Here is a 17,724-nt window from a genome sequence, read left to right on the forward strand (position 1 = left end):
AAGTATTGCTATCATTTATTTGACAGGTTGGTTCATTGTGTGGAAACTGTTTTTGTCTCGGTTCAAGTTTGTCCGTGAGCTTTTAGGAACAAATGGATCAGAGAGCCCGAAAGAAGAAGAAAAAGTACGAAAAACAAGGTCAAAAGTGAGAAGAGATTGAAAGAATTGGGTCTGCTTGATGGAAACATGTTATAATGATTCATTAATATTGTTTCCTTGAAAACGAGACAGAGTACTGATGTAAGAGTCTTCTAAGGATACATATCTTGGGATTCAAATTCACACAGCAACTTCAAAATTTGGATGGACATTCCCTGGGAGACGTTGTGCAGGTTATGGAATCAGAAGTTTGGGAGCTGTAACAAATTTTGTCCAATCAAACCAGACAATTTTGAAACATTGAACGATTGGCAGCTTATTTATGTATGAACATTTCATAGCTGTGGCTCGATCTTCTATCAAGTGCAATAAGGCTGTGTTTATAATTGTGTTTTGCAATTTTGTAATTATCCTGTTGAAGCAAAACCTTGAAACATGTAAGATGCATTAGTTTGTTTTTAAAAGTTTTTGTGTCAAGAAAGGTATGTTCAGAAATCCTTTTATCATCATTATTGTTCTCCCTTTTTCAACGTTTTTACAGATAATCAATCATGATATTTTAAACATATTCAGTTGAATATTTTGAGACTTTTGAGTGAATGCTGATCAGTAAAATCAACTTAAACCTGATGGATGTTTGAAGATGGTTGTCAACAAGGAATAAAAGTTAGAATAAATGGAGACATATCACTAGTGTTGCCATGTCGGGTATGAAAACATTTTTGATAAATGTTAACATTTTTTATTTTGTGTTTCAATTAGGATTTTTTTTTATACATAATTTAGGTTTTGATTAAACCATGAATACACCAAAACAATTTGTTGGTCATTTTTATACACCGCCGGAGGTGGTCGGTCGTATATTGGCGTCATCTTCTCCGTCTGTCCGTTCGTATGTCCATTTCTTGTGAACTCCTCCTAAACTGATCATCAGATTTTCATGAAACTTGCTCAATGTCACTACTACAATGGGTAGATGTGCATGAAGGGGCGATTTTTTGATTCGTTGATTTTTGTAAGATTTATGCCATTTTCAATATTGTAGCTGTAGCTTGCTCATAGTGGAGCCTTGTGAATGAAACTCTTCCTAAACTAATCATCAGATTTTCATGAAACTCGCTCAATGTCACTACTTCAATGGGTAGATGTGCATGAAGGGGCGATTTTTTGTAAGATTTATGCCATTTTCAACTTTGTATCTGTAGCTTGCTTTTAGTAGAGCTTTGTGAATGCAACTCCTCCTAAACTAATGATATGATTTTCATAAAACTTACTCAATGTCACTATTACAATGGTTTAATATGCATGAAGGGGCGATTTTACAGTTCATTGATTTTTTAAAAGATTTATGATACAGACATGTTAAAAGCGATAATTAAAGGACCAATCTTGATCTTTATATTTTGTAGTGGCCTGTATTGTGTCCACTGCACTCTTGTTCACAAAATGATATGGTTCTTTTCCAGTTAACTGTACCTAATCATACAGTTAAAAAAAAAGAATTTTTTATTTAGATATAAAATCATGTAGCCCAACTTGCTCTGTAAATAACATTATTATTGGTCCTCATTTGAATGATATTCAGAATTGTAGTAAGCTTTTGTCTCAATATCATTATAGGTCTTTTTAGTAAATCATCCTAAGTTGAGTGACTGTAGGTCTAGGACAGTTCTTTTTACCAAACCAACCTGTGTGATCTGCTTAAGTGTAATGATGCATGCATCATAGGATTGGACCCTGTGACCCGAGTATGTGTCAAGGTACTTCTTTGCTCCGAGAATGAAGACCAAACAATCATGATTCCAGATTTTTTTTTCCAGAAAAATTTTGACCCTTTTTGATGATGTGTGCTGTAATCCAATGGTGTTTTATGTCATATCTTTGAAACAAAACTGATTATTACTGATATTTTATAAGGCTTTAAAATGTTTTAAGATATCTCATAACACAACCCTACAGGTATTTTTAAAACCAACTGGGATGAGCTTGTTGGGCTTTATCCTAGGGACCCCTTGGCTAAATATGGTTCTTCGTGTTTTCGCTTCACCATCTGAAGTTAATGTATTTAACAAATTTGACATCTGTGACCTTGAATATTGGCCAAGTTCATTTTTGTCTTGCTGCTAAGTATCATAATTTCATTGATCAAGTAAACTTTTTCAGAAACTTTTCAGTCAATTAAAGTTGCTGGATGCTGCACCACAGCATTAGCTGTAAAGAGTAAATGAGCTAATAGATGTTAACCCAACCTCTCCATTTTCACACTTATTAAGCATAGAAATATGTACAATGATTTTTTGGATTTGAGACCTGGACTCTAGCTTTTCTTTCGCTCAAATTAACACCACTTTGAAAATGGACTTATTAGAATTTTAGAAATGGTGCTTTAGACTTGCCAATAAAAAATCCTACAGAATTTATTGTAAGTAACTTCTTTTCCAAGAGAGAAAGACAGAGCAAAAAATATTGTACATTACAATAGTCTGAGGGTACAACTTTTAGCTCACTAATCCCTTGTTATTTAAAGCTGTTTGTTACATACATAAGTAAAAATCATTGAAAACGATGAGGAACAAACAAAGAAAACTAATAACTTAAATATAGTCAATTCAGTTTAATTATTAAGAAATACAAAATACAAATATTACTCACAAGACAAGGTAGAAGTAGTGAAGTTATATTTTTGCTTGTCCACCCAACTTCAAAATGTTTCACAAAATGACATTCTTTGAATAGTTATTATGAAAATTTAAATATCAGAAATGTAAAATGAAAAAAAAAAAAAAAAAAAGGAATTTACACATAAATGGATAGCATAATTTTAAAACTTGGATTTGTATAAGATAAGTTGTCATGCAAAGTAGTAAAGATTAGCACAAAACAACATAAAAATTTGAAAGTTTTAGAATGCCCATTTTTAAAACGCAGTATAATCAATATAATATCCATGCATATACCCCGAGAGTATCCTGTGATCCATTTTGTGACCCACACAAGTATTATCTTTAGTTAACATTGCAGTCCTAAACACAAGTAGAGCAAAAACTACATCCAGCGAAAGTTCCACCCAAACACAAGGATGCAATACGAGTAACTTTAAAATTAAACAAAGGACTAGAAATCTACCACAAATGAAATCACTTTTAACACAAATGAATTAAAAATATCTATGAACAAATATTTTGCTTGATACTTCTCAATCGACAGAGATTTTAGAGGTTTCAACTTCTATGTTTTTCATTTTGTCAAGAATTAATTTTGGTTCTTAAATATGCGTGCTTTTTGACTTCCATTGTTAAACGAGAAATAAATTATCCCATTATATTGAAAGTGTGATAAAGAATACATTGAATTACTTTTAATTAGATAAAATAAGTGCAAAATCCCTAAAGTAACTTGAGTCAGTTTTGCATTCTGTATTACAATTCAACAAAGCTAAAACAATGACATCAATACTAATTGGTAAACAATGCTACTAACACAAGCCCAGACCGTCAATAACCTAACAGCATGAAATCTTCACAATACACCGTAAAAGTAAATGATGTTACCAATGATTTTCAAATTAGTAGTCTATGATAAAAGATGACTATAAAGGAAAACTTATTGTTTACTATAGCTGTTGAGAATGAACGATTCTTATGAGTACAACTGAAAATAAATTCTTGCCATTAAATCAGTCAGGTTTCATAATGAATGGTCAAATCCTCCACAAAGAAGACGTTAAAGAGATTTGACCAATTTACACCTCTGCTCCACTCCAAATGCACTGCCAAGTCTACAACTCCATTAAATTTTGTACTCCCAACTCTTCCACTTTAAAAGACACTCACAAGATCATCACTCCAAATCTAACTCAACAAGTCTACCACTCCAAACATACTTTCAAGCCTATCCTTCAAAACACACTCCCAAGTCTACCAATCCGAACACACTCCCAAGTCTACCAATCCGAACACACTCCCAACCAAGTCTATCAATACAAACGCACTCTGAAGCTTACCACTACAAACATATAACTAACTTTTATTCTTTAAGAGATTGTTCACTTCTTCAATCAATACTTGAAGATCCAAATTTCTATCCATCTTGACGTACTTTCCTTTCTTTATCTCAACGAGGGTTAGCCATTTGGGTAAAACTTCAATCATCAACTTCACATGACTTTCCATTGCCGCTGTCAAATAAAACATTATACAGTAAGAAAACTTCTACTTTCATCTTTTATCAAAATTAATTTAATAAAAATGCTAAATACCAAAATTCTGCCCGTGGAAAATTGTTTTCTATATATATATATATCTGAAAACAAATGAACAACAAAAAGACTGAACATATTAAAACTATTTCTTTGTATACTTCCTTTTGAAAGAATAAGTTTAAATAAATTCTTTTTTTATTCCCCTCACCTATACTTATTGACGATTTTTACAGATTACATTTTAATATTCATAAAACTTACTTTTTCAATGTTTTTTTTTCCCTCTTTGAAGTTAGAAAATTAAAAATTAATCAGATTAATAACAATCACCAATTAACAATTTTTCCCTTTACAAAGACAATTTTAATTTGATTTTTTTTAAACATACCATAGGGTATAAAATTTCTACTACTGTCTCCAAGTTTCTGAATGATATTTTCCAGCAGAAGGGCAGGTTTTTTCTCTGTGACAAAATGTGACCTCAGCATCCGCATCAGGTTGGGTAATCTCTGTAACATCTCCATGCGCCTGTCTTCCACAGGGTTTCTTGTCATCGCAAGTGTCAACTTTTTATTCTCCTTTTCACGAATCTGTAAAAGATTTTACAAAACAAATTTAAAAGAACTCTTTACATCTTGCTGTTATTTGATGAGCCAAAATTTTGATCAATAAAATCTTCCCCAATAACAGTTTATAAGAACAAATATCTATAATGCAAAACTCACCTCTCATCTGGTATCTGTAGACTTAAGTTAGACTCAATAACTTTGATAATTTATATCAGTTTGTAGGTCAGTAAAGCCATTACCAAATTTGGATACAAATTATCTTGTAGGTATTAAATAATTACAACTTATTAAGTGTTTTTCTCAGCAACATGCTTTTCATGAGAACACTCAAGATTTTACCCTGTCCAGGAGTGATTTTGGAATTTGTGACTTTTAAAATACCAATTCTGATCTGGTTTCAAGTAAAGCTGAACACAGATATTATCATGTAGGAATGACATAATCACAACTTGTTAAGCAAGATCAAGTTTTTTCTCAGCAACATGCTTTTACTGAGAACATTAAAGTCAAGATTTACCTTGTCGAGGAGTGATTGTGGAATTCCCTTGTACTGGGATCCGGAAGACGAGTTGGTTGCATTCACACTTTTAGCATCTGTTTTAACAGTTTCCTTTTTCGATACCTCCTCTTTAGAAGTCAGTGCTACTTTCTCTAGTGCTTGTTCTACCTATCAAAAGTTCAACAGGGTAAAAGATATTGTGTCACTTATATAACACTTAAGCATTCAGTTAATATATTTCTAATTCACTAAGATCATGTCACCATTATTACTTACCATTGATCAAAAGAAAGCAGCAAAGGCATGTCCAATGTTGAGTATCATTCTGAACATCACATAAAACTAATAAAGTTTGATAACTGGGTTTACATTCTGTATTGAAACAACCACTAATGGCTAACATTTTTAACATGATCAATTAAAAATCTCTTGACTTCCTTGCAGCGTTCTGATGAATCCACTTTATTGAGAGCCGATTATAAAAGTCATTATTGATCACAATATCTAAGATAAATTTTTGTTAGCATCATTATGCATGGATGAAACAAGGTTTTCAGTAAAACAATTACTGATGGTCAATCCAAAAGAAGGGAGATAACTGGTGTGTTTTCACTAAAGCGACTTCAAACCAGAACAACCATGACTGACAATAAGTGTAAATACATAACAAAGTATTTGTTTTAATGGTCTGTTGATCAATCATTGATAACACAGAAAATTTGATGATCAATCATGAGATTTTTATCAATTATAGACACTAAGACAAGTTAACTTCCTCTTTTGTCCACCCATATTTACAACAATCAAAGCTTATTCCAGTATATATGAATAATGCTTGAAAATATTACACACTGGACTAAATTTATTCGGTGTAGAATTCATACAAGTGAAGTAATATGCCATCTAGTTTGAAATACCTCTGGGATACTATATATCAGATATCCTGTCTTTGTGTAACCTTTCTATACCTTTGCTGGGAGATGTCCACGACGAGCCTCGAGGACGTCCTTTGCAGTGGTGTATTTATGGGAAACAACAGGCTTGGGTAGCTCTGACACTTCAATATCGGGGACCTCATCAACAGAGAACTTTGGATGCCAACGTGTTATCTTGTCATCTGGGACAGTGAGAGGCTGATCCAACCTGGCCAGGAACTCCTATCAAATCAGTAATATAAAGTTAATATCAAAATTTGAACCACATGCGCATTGTTCAAGGTATATACGCAAATCATTGTTATTGATGAATGATATAGAAAAGAAATCCTTCACTTTAAAATCGTTCTCTATAATGCTTTTTTTATACAATAATGCTTGGATTATTTAGAAATTCAAATTGCATATTAACCTATCTGAATGCCTGGTTATACTATTTTGCCTTGAATTATTTCAATACCAGAAAAATATATCTGCTGAATGGATAGTAGGACGAACCTTGTGGTGCCGTTTTACAATAGAGAGCAGCTTATTCTGAAAGACACAGCGTCTGTCCATTAAGTCTTTGGCTGTGAAGTTTACTTTCTTCTGTTTTACATCTTCATCTGCATTATAAAAATAGATTGTACAATTAAACATTGACAACTTTTGTCAAGCCGTGCAAAAATCACCTTAAAAGTTTAAAATTCTAGAGTGAAGTTGCGGAACCACTTCATCAGGAAGTGATTCAGGTGACCTCTTTGCAATTTAAGTTTTTTAGCTCTTAACTGAATTCTTGTCCAATTTGATGAGGAAAAATTATTTCCTTCAGAGCAGAAATTGAAAATTAGTTTGTAAATGATAATTTCCCTTTAATAATTAAACAAGGCATAAGAAAGGATACAAATCCCCTTGCTCCAATTTACAATAATGTTGTGTTTTATTAAAGATTTTCTATAAATAGCAATGACAATTTTATCTATATGAACAGAACACTATATCGACACGAGGGGATAACAAGTGTTAACAGTAACAAACAATAAGAAACCATCAGGTATAATTGTAGGGAAAAACTGTTGTCGAGTTAGAAATATCAGTGAAATAACTTTGAAATGATGATTATGAACTGTTAGCTAATAATGGAGACCAAATAGAACCTTGTAATGAACAGGTAAAACCTTGTAGAAACTAACCAAGCATTAATCCTACCTTCATTAAGATTAGCCTCCAAAGTGAGCTGGTAGCCAGCAGGTTTACTACTGGTGAAGTCAGGTATTCCCTTTTGTTGGCGATATGTATAAGCTGTGGGGTACACTGTCTTTACTTGGCCCACGTGGCTCTCCTCAAAATTCCTGTTTATATGCATAGATCACCATTGTTTCAATAAACTTAATTTTCAAGTTGATACTTTGCTGCAATATGTTCAGAATTTCTTGCTGTTTTATCCGATTTTTTGAAATTATTTAATTCTATTAATATATTTCTTCGTCACCTTTTCATTCATCTTTAATTATCAGTAAAGTGACCCTCACATAGACATACTTTAATGCTTTATCAGTATATTCTGTGCTTACGAAGTTTTTTTGCTACATGGCGACTCAATCATTTTTTTTTTATTTTTGATGTTAAAGCAAATTGAACTATACCTACCTTTTAGTCATTGATTGTACTGCAGCCTTCAGTTTGGAAAATGTACAAGTCTCTGTGCGGTTATGAAGCATGCTCACAACAGTGTCCATGCTACGGAACATATCACCAAGTAGACGGTACTTGTATGGCATTGTCAGCGTAGGGGGCGCTGGTGTAGCCAGAGCATGAAATCTCTCGTATGCTGGAGCCTTCTTTGATCTGTTCAGAAAATGAAAAAACACCAAAACTTTTTAGAATAATGCCGGTTTCACAGCTTTTTTTCTTAGCAAAAAGTATTCTGTCACTAAAATTTTGAAAAATTCAAATAGTAATGTAGCATACCATACTCATTTTCATCTGCCACTATAATTTGTTTTATAATAGATCAATGCATGTTTTCCTCTTTTTCAACTGTTTTTAGCTGAAATTATTGCAATATGCAAATAATCAAACAACTGGAAACATACGTTTCTTTCGAAGGTGATGGCACTTCCACATCCACTTTGTCAAACTTCTGAAGTTTCGGTACATCCTTTTTCAGACTGGCTTTAGTTTTAGCCATATCAGCTAACCGTGCCTTCAGATCTTCCAGACCTCCAATCTTAGATAATTTCTGCTTCATGTTTTCTGATGTCATGGCTTCCTTCAACTGAACAAAATAACAACATTAAGAAACCAATAATAATTAAAAAAAAATTGAGGGGGAGGATAGAAACTCTCCCTTTGAATGGAAAATTCTGTGAACAGAGAAAAAAATCAGGTTGTCTATCTTCCTAGACATTATCTAAATTTCCTTATCCTTTTATCAAAAGTGAAGTAGATAATATGCCTGCTTTATAGGCAAGAGGGTGGAATTTTCTTGTTTAAATTACAGAAAAGAATAGTAGTTACAAAGCTTATTATTCATCTTAGTTTTTACACTTGAATCTTTTTTACATTTGTTTTCAATGCTATATGATATCCATTATATCTTTTAATATCCATGGCCCTTTTCAGATAGAAACCAAAATTCAATTTCGGATCTAATAGAAAATTGATTTACATGTTGTTTAAATACCAAAATTTTGAAATTCAAATATATAACATATCGGTGGTATTGATCTACCAAATTTAACATTCAAAAACAAATTCCTATCTTACATCATTTTTGTAAGTCGCCTTGGATTCAGATGTTCCTTTGTCTTCTTGTAATTTCTGGACAAGTGCCATAGCTGCTTTGACCTTCTTTGATGTTGGTTTGGCTGGGCCCTTCTTCAGTTGCTGGCGCACAACCTCTGGGGTGTCTGGTATAGGAGAGATAGCTGGTGGCGTCTTGGGTGGCAGCGTTACGTCTGAAATTTCTTCTGATGTGACCTATTCAAAATAAAATTGTTTACAAATACACATACTGAAATTTGTAATAGCTTAAGCACGAGTTTCATGCATGAGAAATATCTTCCATAAAAATGTATGAATCAACCTATATCAAAACAAATGGCACGGTTGTTTTGAAAAAATAATCAAACTGTGAATAAGGTGAAAACAATATCCAGTTGACACATCTTATAAATTGTAATTAGCATAAATTATACCTCTGTCTCCGAATTTCCTTCATCGCTAGAGGAATAGATGACTGGGCGGAGATGAAGCTTCTTCTTGGCCGGTTTAGGTTTTCTAGCCGGTTCCTCATTTTCCTCTTTCGATGGCGTCACCGCTTTCGTTTCTGCTACAGTGGCTTTGCTTTTTCCTCTCCGTGTTCGTTTTTTGGTTGCCTCTGTTCTCTCGGAGTCGGACGAGTCATCGCCATTCTTTGGTCGTTTTGAAGGTGTCAATGGTACTCCGTCATGTTCGTCCCAAGCCGAAGTCACTTCTTCATCAGTGCCTTGACTATTGCCGATTTCTTCAGTCGGACTGTTTGCCCTGCTCGCCTTCTCAAATGCATCTTTAATGTTACTTTGATTTCTTTCAGATGCTGATGTGTTTGTTTTACGTACCTTTCTTACCGATTTAGTTTTCGATTTTGATTTGTCTTGTGTTTTCGTGGCAAGTGGTTCGGACTTAGCATTGAAAGTAAACTTAACTTGGTCAGGAACTGGATCGATCACTGACTTGTTTCTCGACGATGCCCTTGTCGATCGAATATTTGCATTTTGAACTGGTAAAGTTTCCACACTTGAAGATAAAATCACAACTTTTCTGCGCTTTGATGGCTGGGAATCAGCAGTTCGTTTTCGGGCTGAAAAGAACTCGGTGACTCTTGGCTGCGCCATTGTTGATACTTTTATTTCGCGCGCCTCTGGATCATGTGACCTCAACTTCCGTTACTTTATTTAGAATTCATTTTTTCATTATTTGCCGTTCAAATTTATTTATATTGATACTGTGTCAGCTAAAATATTTATTTGTTTCACATCGTCTATAAATCTTAAATAGTTTATCAGAACATACAGAAATATATATTTTGTTTAAGTCTTGTGTCACGTGACCACAAAATGGCGGACAACACAAACACCAATCCCTTCGATTGCGATGTGGATCCAGAAATAACAGAAGAACAACAGTTTGATGACACCGATAATGACATAGTGCCTATGGAACAGTCTGAATCATCATGGGACTCGATTGCACATAAGTTATTGAGGGAGAACTTTATGCTTACTGCGTTAGAGTTCCATACAGAGTTGATCGAGTCAGGGAGAGAACTTCCACGTTTGAGAGACTATTTCTCAAACCCTGGAAATTTTGAAAGGACCCGCGATGATCTGACTTCACCTGGTTTACGTAAGGATCGGTTCTAGTATTTCAATTAGAAACGATGATTGCTATGAAATACGAACTTCACCTGTGTGATTACTGACATTAGTGATTTGACTAAACAACACCGATATTAGAAACTAAAAGTTACCGAATATATTGTTATCGATACGCAACAAGAGAGCAATATTCTATTCCTCAGTTTCTGAAATGAAATATAATATAAAATAATTGTGTCTGTGGATTTCAATCATGTTATTTAGGAATGTGATTGTAAGGATACAGAAGCTGCGAAAGGGGCGGGACCGGTAATAAAACGGTTTTTTTTATGACATCACGTCTACAAAAGTAATCCAGTAATCATAGAATGGTCATACTAAGACATCCACTGTATTGAAACATAGTTAACTACATTTATTCAGCAAAACTGAACTTGTAATATTTATTTCATGTGAGTTTAGAATGGGATGCCTAGTTCATTGAAAAATTACAATTTAAAAAAAATAAACTTTTTTAGATTTAACCCATATCAGGTTGCAATTTAAATGAAATTGCAATTGTATTTTATAGTATTCCTGATATTGAACAATGACTGAAAATCGATGTTTTTTTTATCAAAGGCTTAATTTACTACGATGTGCATATCCTACTGAAATAAACTGCTATATTTTATTGTTAGCTATTTGTGAATTGAAGTATTGGCGTGGATTTGTTATATCTTTATTTTCTCTTTCAGCCAGGACCTCCAGCATTCAGACTTTTGATTCCCTCGACTTTGCTAGGTATTCTGATGATGGGGCAGGTCAAGTGGATGAACGTGTTGCAGGTAACCATACTGATTGCAAACATGCTAGCTTCAAAATTATTTTGTCATAATTAGTGTTTGGTTAATTATTTCTATGGAATGGACAATACCTAATAATTTTACATATCAAGTGTCAATATAATGCAAAAGAATACAATGACAAACAAAACAGTTTCATATCTAATAATTTTACATATCAGATATTGAAATGAAAATAACTTTCCTAAGATTGATAATCTCCAATCAATTGAGGATATTTTCAATTTTCTTTTATCTCCCTAGTGCTTGAATTTGAACTACGAAAGGCACAAGAAACAATAAAGTCACTCCGCGCCAGTCTTACAAAGGAAGCAGGTAAGTTCATTTAGATTAATGGATACTGCTAATGGAAACACTCCTTGGGTGATTCCACTGTAATTGAACATAAAAATATTTTCTGGTTCAGAGTTGTTTCCCCTGTCAAGCTGTTTGTCTTTCATTTTGATATATATATATTTTCCTGATGAAATGTAGGATTACAAGCATAACACAATTAAAATGCTAAATGTTTTGTAAAATGACACTAAAGGAGTGATTCAATCAAAAGTACAACAAAACTCAAAATTTAATTGATCTACACAAGAAACTAAAAATTGTTAAAAGAAAAAAACCCGTAAAATTGAAACAATAACACAAATCAAGAATATATACATATTTACTTATTGTAGTGTTTTTCCTGCTTATTGTACTGTTTTACTATTCCCAATTATGTATATATGTTTCTTTTTCACAGTAGTCATGAAAATTCTAAAAGTGTTTAAATTTTGTGTGTGTGTGTTTTTTTTAAGTAAGAACATGAAAAACCAGCCATGGATGTTTTCTTTTCCACTTTCGCCTCCCCATATAGAAAAAAAATATCTCATTTTTGCCAGATGGCAATTTTCCCCCAAAAAAATCAAGGAAGTACACTGCATTGTCCGAAGAAGAATGTGATTTTGACTTTTATTTATAAGCTACAGTTCATCTTCTGTATTGATAAGTGTTAATAATTCTGTTATCTGTAGCATTTTTTTTATTCAATCATAGAAAATGAATGTACAGAAAATGTGGCAGAAGGGTTTACACAGATGAGTAAGGATGATCCGATACGACCACTTGACAAGCGAGCTCTTAATTACCTCGTTAACGAGTACCTGCTGATGAACAACTACAAACTCACTTCTGTCACTTTCAGTGAAGAAAATGAGGATCAGGTACGTATATTCCTGTTATTCTATAGAATTACTGGTGGTTTGTATTTCTCAGGATCATGGTCTGTCTTGTGCTGTTATGGTTTATTCCACATTTACTATATTTCCTTTGGATAGCATTCAGTGGACCTCTAGCATGATGTTCAGTTAAGTAGCCACCAGCTACTACATATAAATCCCATCTGAAAATGATCCTTGCTAGTCATAGGACAATAAACACAGTTTGGGTGGTCCTAAAGTGCAGGGGTGACACGTTCGCCTTTGTCCAAGATGTCCATAGTTCTTACTTACTTAATCTTACTTCGTCGATTCTGAACGCATGCCCATTAGGCCTCTATATTCAGATCCAAATCTTGTCCGTGTGTTCTATTCTCAACACAGACATGAAAAGGTATAGGAGTCACCTGCCCAACCACATGTGTTTTCTCTAGGTACTCTGGTTTTCTCCCATAGTAAGACTCCTTGAACGCTTCCATCTGGGCCAACAAAAGTGATTGATATAAGTTGAATATAAGTTTTGCAGTTGTTGTAAAATAAATAAAGTTAAAAAACCCCACAGCAATCAATAAACAAAGAATTAATTAAAAAAGAATCACATTTTATTATCTGAATTGGAACATTTACAGGATTTTGAAGACTGGGATGATGTTGGATTGAACATTCCAAGACCCCCAGATCTCCTACATCTTTACAAGGACTATGGAAGTCATGCTATACAGGAAGTAGAAACAAACAGTGTTGAATGTTGGGTAAATTTTGAAGAAGATCGGATTGGAGAACTAGAACAGGACTGGATAACAACAAAGGAACATTTGGTGAGTGAAAGTACTACTCTACATATGTAATAGATCCTTATTTATCTGGCCAATGTCTTTTAATAAGCCCACCCTATTGCAGTTGCAGTAAAAAATTGTCATTTCCCTGTTTGATTTACTCTCCTCATTAGATGTATTCAGTTTTAATTGTATTGACCCCCTCCGCTCATTGTAGGATAAATTTAATGTAATTTAAATTGAATCAAACACATTTAATTTGATTAAAAAAGAAATTTATCATCATATTCATTATACAGCATAAAACCATGGAAAGAGAGCTGAATAAGTCCATTCAGTGTGCTTATTTCTATGTTTGAATGAAAATCCAGTTTATTGTCAGGAAAACTTCTTGAAACATTTCAAAATTTAAATGGTTGTTTCCAGGATTACCAAATTAAAGAATTGGAGGACCAAGTTGTTTTGATACAGTCGGAGAAAGTAGATCTACAGAACCAACTATCGGAGATGTGCAGGTAGGGTAGGGTGTCGGGTTAACGCAAAAAACAGGTCACACATTACTTAACCATGGACAAAATACAGAATTACTAATATCACTGTGAAACAGGGATGTGATTGGAGATTTTGGTTAGAGGTTGTGTTTGACTTAATTATGACATAACACTGAATGCAAGAAAAAAATGATTAATGAAGGGACATGAGTATGAATAATGGTACCTATTTATATAGGTAGGTATCTGTGTGAAATGAGACTTGCAATCATATTTCTTACTGTAAAATGGTTGACACAGAGATCAGAAATGTTAAAAAAATTCTTGTAGTAGTAATGCATGTGAAATATAACACCATTTTTTCTAAATCGTTTATAATCACTTATTATAATATGGTTCATCAAATTTAATTTTATCATTTTCAGATTAAAAACAGAATTGCAGAATTCTTTAGAGGTTACAAAATCCTTACCACAACAAAATGGAGATGTAGATGTTGATTTATCTCCCATAAAACTTTCCAAATCTGCAGATATTGATCAAAACACAACCATGAACAGTAACCATGGTGATGATATAGACTCTAACTCTGTAGAGGACAGTGAAATGTCAAGGTCAGATCTCAATGAAAGCAAACATTCAGAGGACCCAGATGAAAGAAATAGTGATTTTGTTGTCATAGATACACCAAATATCAGTAAGAAAGAAGAGGAATCTGAAGAAAAAGAAAATGCAGATGCAAGGTAAACTTTGAACAAAATGGTGACAGGAAAAACATCTCTGCTGATTATTTCAAGATGCATATATTTCTGTTTCCTTGTTTTTTGAATTCTGACATTTTGAGGAGGAGTTCCCACTTTTTGAAGTATCAAAAAGAAATGTTTGAACATGTAGGAGTAAATATTCTGAAATATCAAAATTATTAGTCAGATATCCTCATGGGAAAAAATATTTATATCTGAGGTCAAAGTTCAAAGTACATTCCTGACTTAAAAGCCCTCTGTATAAATATCTAGAACTTCTATATAAAGGACACCAAGGTAAAAAAAAATTTTACTCATACAATGAATGGCCTTATAGACAAGTCTACTGGGTTTTTAAAACAGCAGAAACGATAATATTTGTGAGATTCTTCTAGGTAAATTTTGGAATAAGCTAAGATTGAAGACATTTTTATACACCTGTCGAAAGACGGACATATTATGGTATGGCGCTGTCCGTCCGTCCGTCAAGCGTCCGGTGTCTGTCGTAAACTTTTATTTGTCCAGAGATCTCCTCCTACATTTTTCAGCCGATCTTTATGAAACTTAGTAGGCTTAGTCATCATGATATGAAGTTGTGTTTTCCTGAACGGGGTTTTGATTAGATGATTTGAATAAGAGTTATGCCCCTTTGCTCTTTTGGATATTCACGGGCATATTTTGTTCCGCTTTGCGGTACTCTTGTTTTTTTATGAAATAATAATTTGTTATGTAACTTGACCACCATTCATTTGAAGTAAACAAATATAAGTGATATAGTTATTGACTTGTAAAACAGTGTCTTTTTTGTGACAGACATCTACCACCAACATTCAAGAAGGCCCTGTTAGATGTATGTTTCCATGTGTCCAAGGACAACCGGATTGTGAGTGAGGCAAGTATGAAGAACTTCATAGGGGAGTGGATAGTTATCTCCCTTCAATGAATCATTACTGCCATCAAATGCCCAGCAAAAGTAGCTACAGCAGAATTTACTTCTTTTGTATCTTTTTTCAACAATAGGTAGCAATTTCTAAGCAAAAGAATATATGATAGTCCAAATTAAAGAGATTTGTCTCCTAATTTGTGTAAAGGAAAACAACCAAAATGAACTGTATATTTGACTAACTTTCCCAACTGGATATGTCTATCTTGTCAGATTAGTGATGGAAATTAACTGAATTTCATTTAGTTGGAGTTCTGATATATTTTGGACATGTTAGATGTTTATAGTCACATATTAGTCCCCTACTGATGAAAACAGGAGGGAATATGGTTCTCCTCTCTGTCCATGTGTATTTTTCTGAGCCTGTGAAATTTTGTTAGCACTCTAGCGACTTCATTCCTTTAGGGATTCATATCAAACTTGAAAAAGATATCTTGGGCAAGTTTGAGTTTCAGAGATTTTGGGTCAAGGTCACTGTTACTATTTTTAGAAAATTTATAAATTGTTACAGTGTAATAGCTTGTGTGGACCTGTAGAGGACATATATCTTCTCAGAAATTCTCAGTATGCTTGTTTACTGACTTACATGTTTATTTTCATTTTTCTAAGGTTGTCAGAAATTTTGTTATTTGCTGTTTTACTTGTTTAAGTGACTGATGATGTTGGAAGTTGTCCATTGTTTGCTAATCCAGTATATGCTCAGGAAATTAGATATTACATAATTTTTAACAGCCTAAGACACTGTCAATTTTATTTGTATGTATTACCTGTATTTTTATTGGAAAATTTTACCTGTATGTTAAACCTGTATTTTTTTAACGGTAAATTACCTGTATGTTTTACCTGTATTTTCATCTGTAAATTTAATCTGTATGTTTTACCCATATTTTCACCTTTAAATTTTTACCGTTATATTTTACCTGTATTTTTTCTTTTTTCCTTTGAATTTTACCTGTTTATTTTACCTGTATTTTTTCTTTAGAATTTTACCTGTATATTTTACCTGTATTTTTTCCTTTGAATTTTACCGGTATATATTACCTGTATTTTTACTTGTAATCTTTGTCTTCATGTTTACTTTTTCTGTGCTTATTATAGGTGTCTCAGATCGCAGGCTTCAACAAAGACAATGTGGTTTTGATGCTAGGTCGCTGTCTACCTCATATAGTGCCCAATGTCCTTCTAGCCAAAAGGGAGGTAAGTCACTTCAAACATCAAAATAGTTTGGTGTGATATTTGCCTGCGGTCATTAGTTTTTTTCTGTTGTAATTCTGTGTCCATTCTTAACAGCTTTTTTTACCTGAGTACTGCTATGATATTTCTCAAATTCCATGGACATGTCACAACTACCCATCAGTTGAGAGACAGAAACCATATTCCTGGCTCCTGGTTACATTAGGTCAATAGTTGTGTCAAACGAATTTTGCAACTCACTAGAAAAGCAAACTGATAGAGGGATAGAAATGTTGAAATCAGAGCTATCTCCCTTGTCCATATGTAAAATCATACAAAAGAGATAATTCTCTTGTTTTTGTATGAAAATTCCATTGGTTAGTGTATTGTAAACAGAGTTATTTCCCCTGGTCAAACACAATTTATCGACTAGGTCATAGAACAATCACACTATTTTTAATAATTGGTGTGCTAGACCCCTTCCACTGAATCCTAGTTATATTGTACTCCTCCCAATGTCTTTTATATGCAGACCTTTTTGTTTTTGACAATTTTATTTATTGAGTATTTTCTCCTGGATTGTATTACACTTCATTTATACATAACATTGATTTTGACAGGAGTTAATTCCCCTGATCCTGTGTACGGCCATGTTGCATCCAGACTCAAAGGAAAGAGACAAATTACTGAACATCCTGTTTAATCTCATCAAGAAACCAGACGATGAACAAAGGTTTGACGTTTATCAAAATTTGTAGATCAAAATTTAATCTTGTACTTGGCCAATATCTGGTAATAAGCCCACCCATATCTTTTCCATTCCTACAGAAATACAAACAAATCCAGTTTTGTTATGCTGTAATAAGCCCAATACTAAAAACACAATAAAAGTTTATAAGTGTTATACCCCTGGGCTTATTACA

General features: G+C 33.4%; 2 protein-coding genes across 2 annotated transcripts in view; one reads left to right on the plus strand and one right to left on the minus strand.

The window, feature by feature from the left end:
• Positions 1–4,118: 4,118 nt before the first annotated feature.
• LOC132553237 (DNA replication factor Cdt1-like) lies at positions 4,119–10,039 on the minus strand. Its single transcript, XM_060217469.1, is given in 11 exon segments — positions 4,119–4,276; positions 4,689–4,890; positions 5,387–5,536; positions 6,337–6,525; positions 6,802–6,908; positions 7,492–7,634; positions 7,933–8,130; positions 8,379–8,560; positions 9,052–9,264; positions 9,483–10,015; positions 10,018–10,039. Coding segments are annotated over 11 exon segments (2,097 nt in total).
• A 343-nt stretch (positions 10,040–10,382) lies between these two features.
• Positions 10,383–17,724, plus strand: part of LOC132553248 (RAB11-binding protein RELCH homolog) — a 146,166-nt gene continuing 138,824 nt past the window's right edge. Inside the window, exons 1-10 of the mRNA XM_060217478.1 lie at positions 10,383–10,671; positions 11,381–11,470; positions 11,732–11,803; positions 12,515–12,681; positions 13,305–13,493; positions 13,878–13,966; positions 14,368–14,685; positions 15,499–15,577; positions 16,727–16,825; positions 17,422–17,534. Of these exons, the coding sequence (XP_060073461.1) occupies positions 10,383–10,671; positions 11,381–11,470; positions 11,732–11,803; positions 12,515–12,681; positions 13,305–13,493; positions 13,878–13,966; positions 14,368–14,685; positions 15,499–15,577; positions 16,727–16,825; positions 17,422–17,534 (1,505 nt within the window). The remainder of the gene's footprint in view (positions 10,672–11,380; positions 11,471–11,731; positions 11,804–12,514; positions 12,682–13,304; positions 13,494–13,877; positions 13,967–14,367; positions 14,686–15,498; positions 15,578–16,726; positions 16,826–17,421; positions 17,535–17,724) is intronic.

Source organism: Ylistrum balloti, unplaced genomic scaffold, assembly GCF_031769215.1.
Source record: "Ylistrum balloti isolate Yb309-2 unplaced genomic scaffold, AGI_CSIRO_Ybal_v1 Utg369636, whole genome shotgun sequence".
Taxonomy (NCBI): Eukaryota; Metazoa; Mollusca; class Bivalvia; order Pectinida; family Pectinidae; genus Ylistrum; species Ylistrum balloti.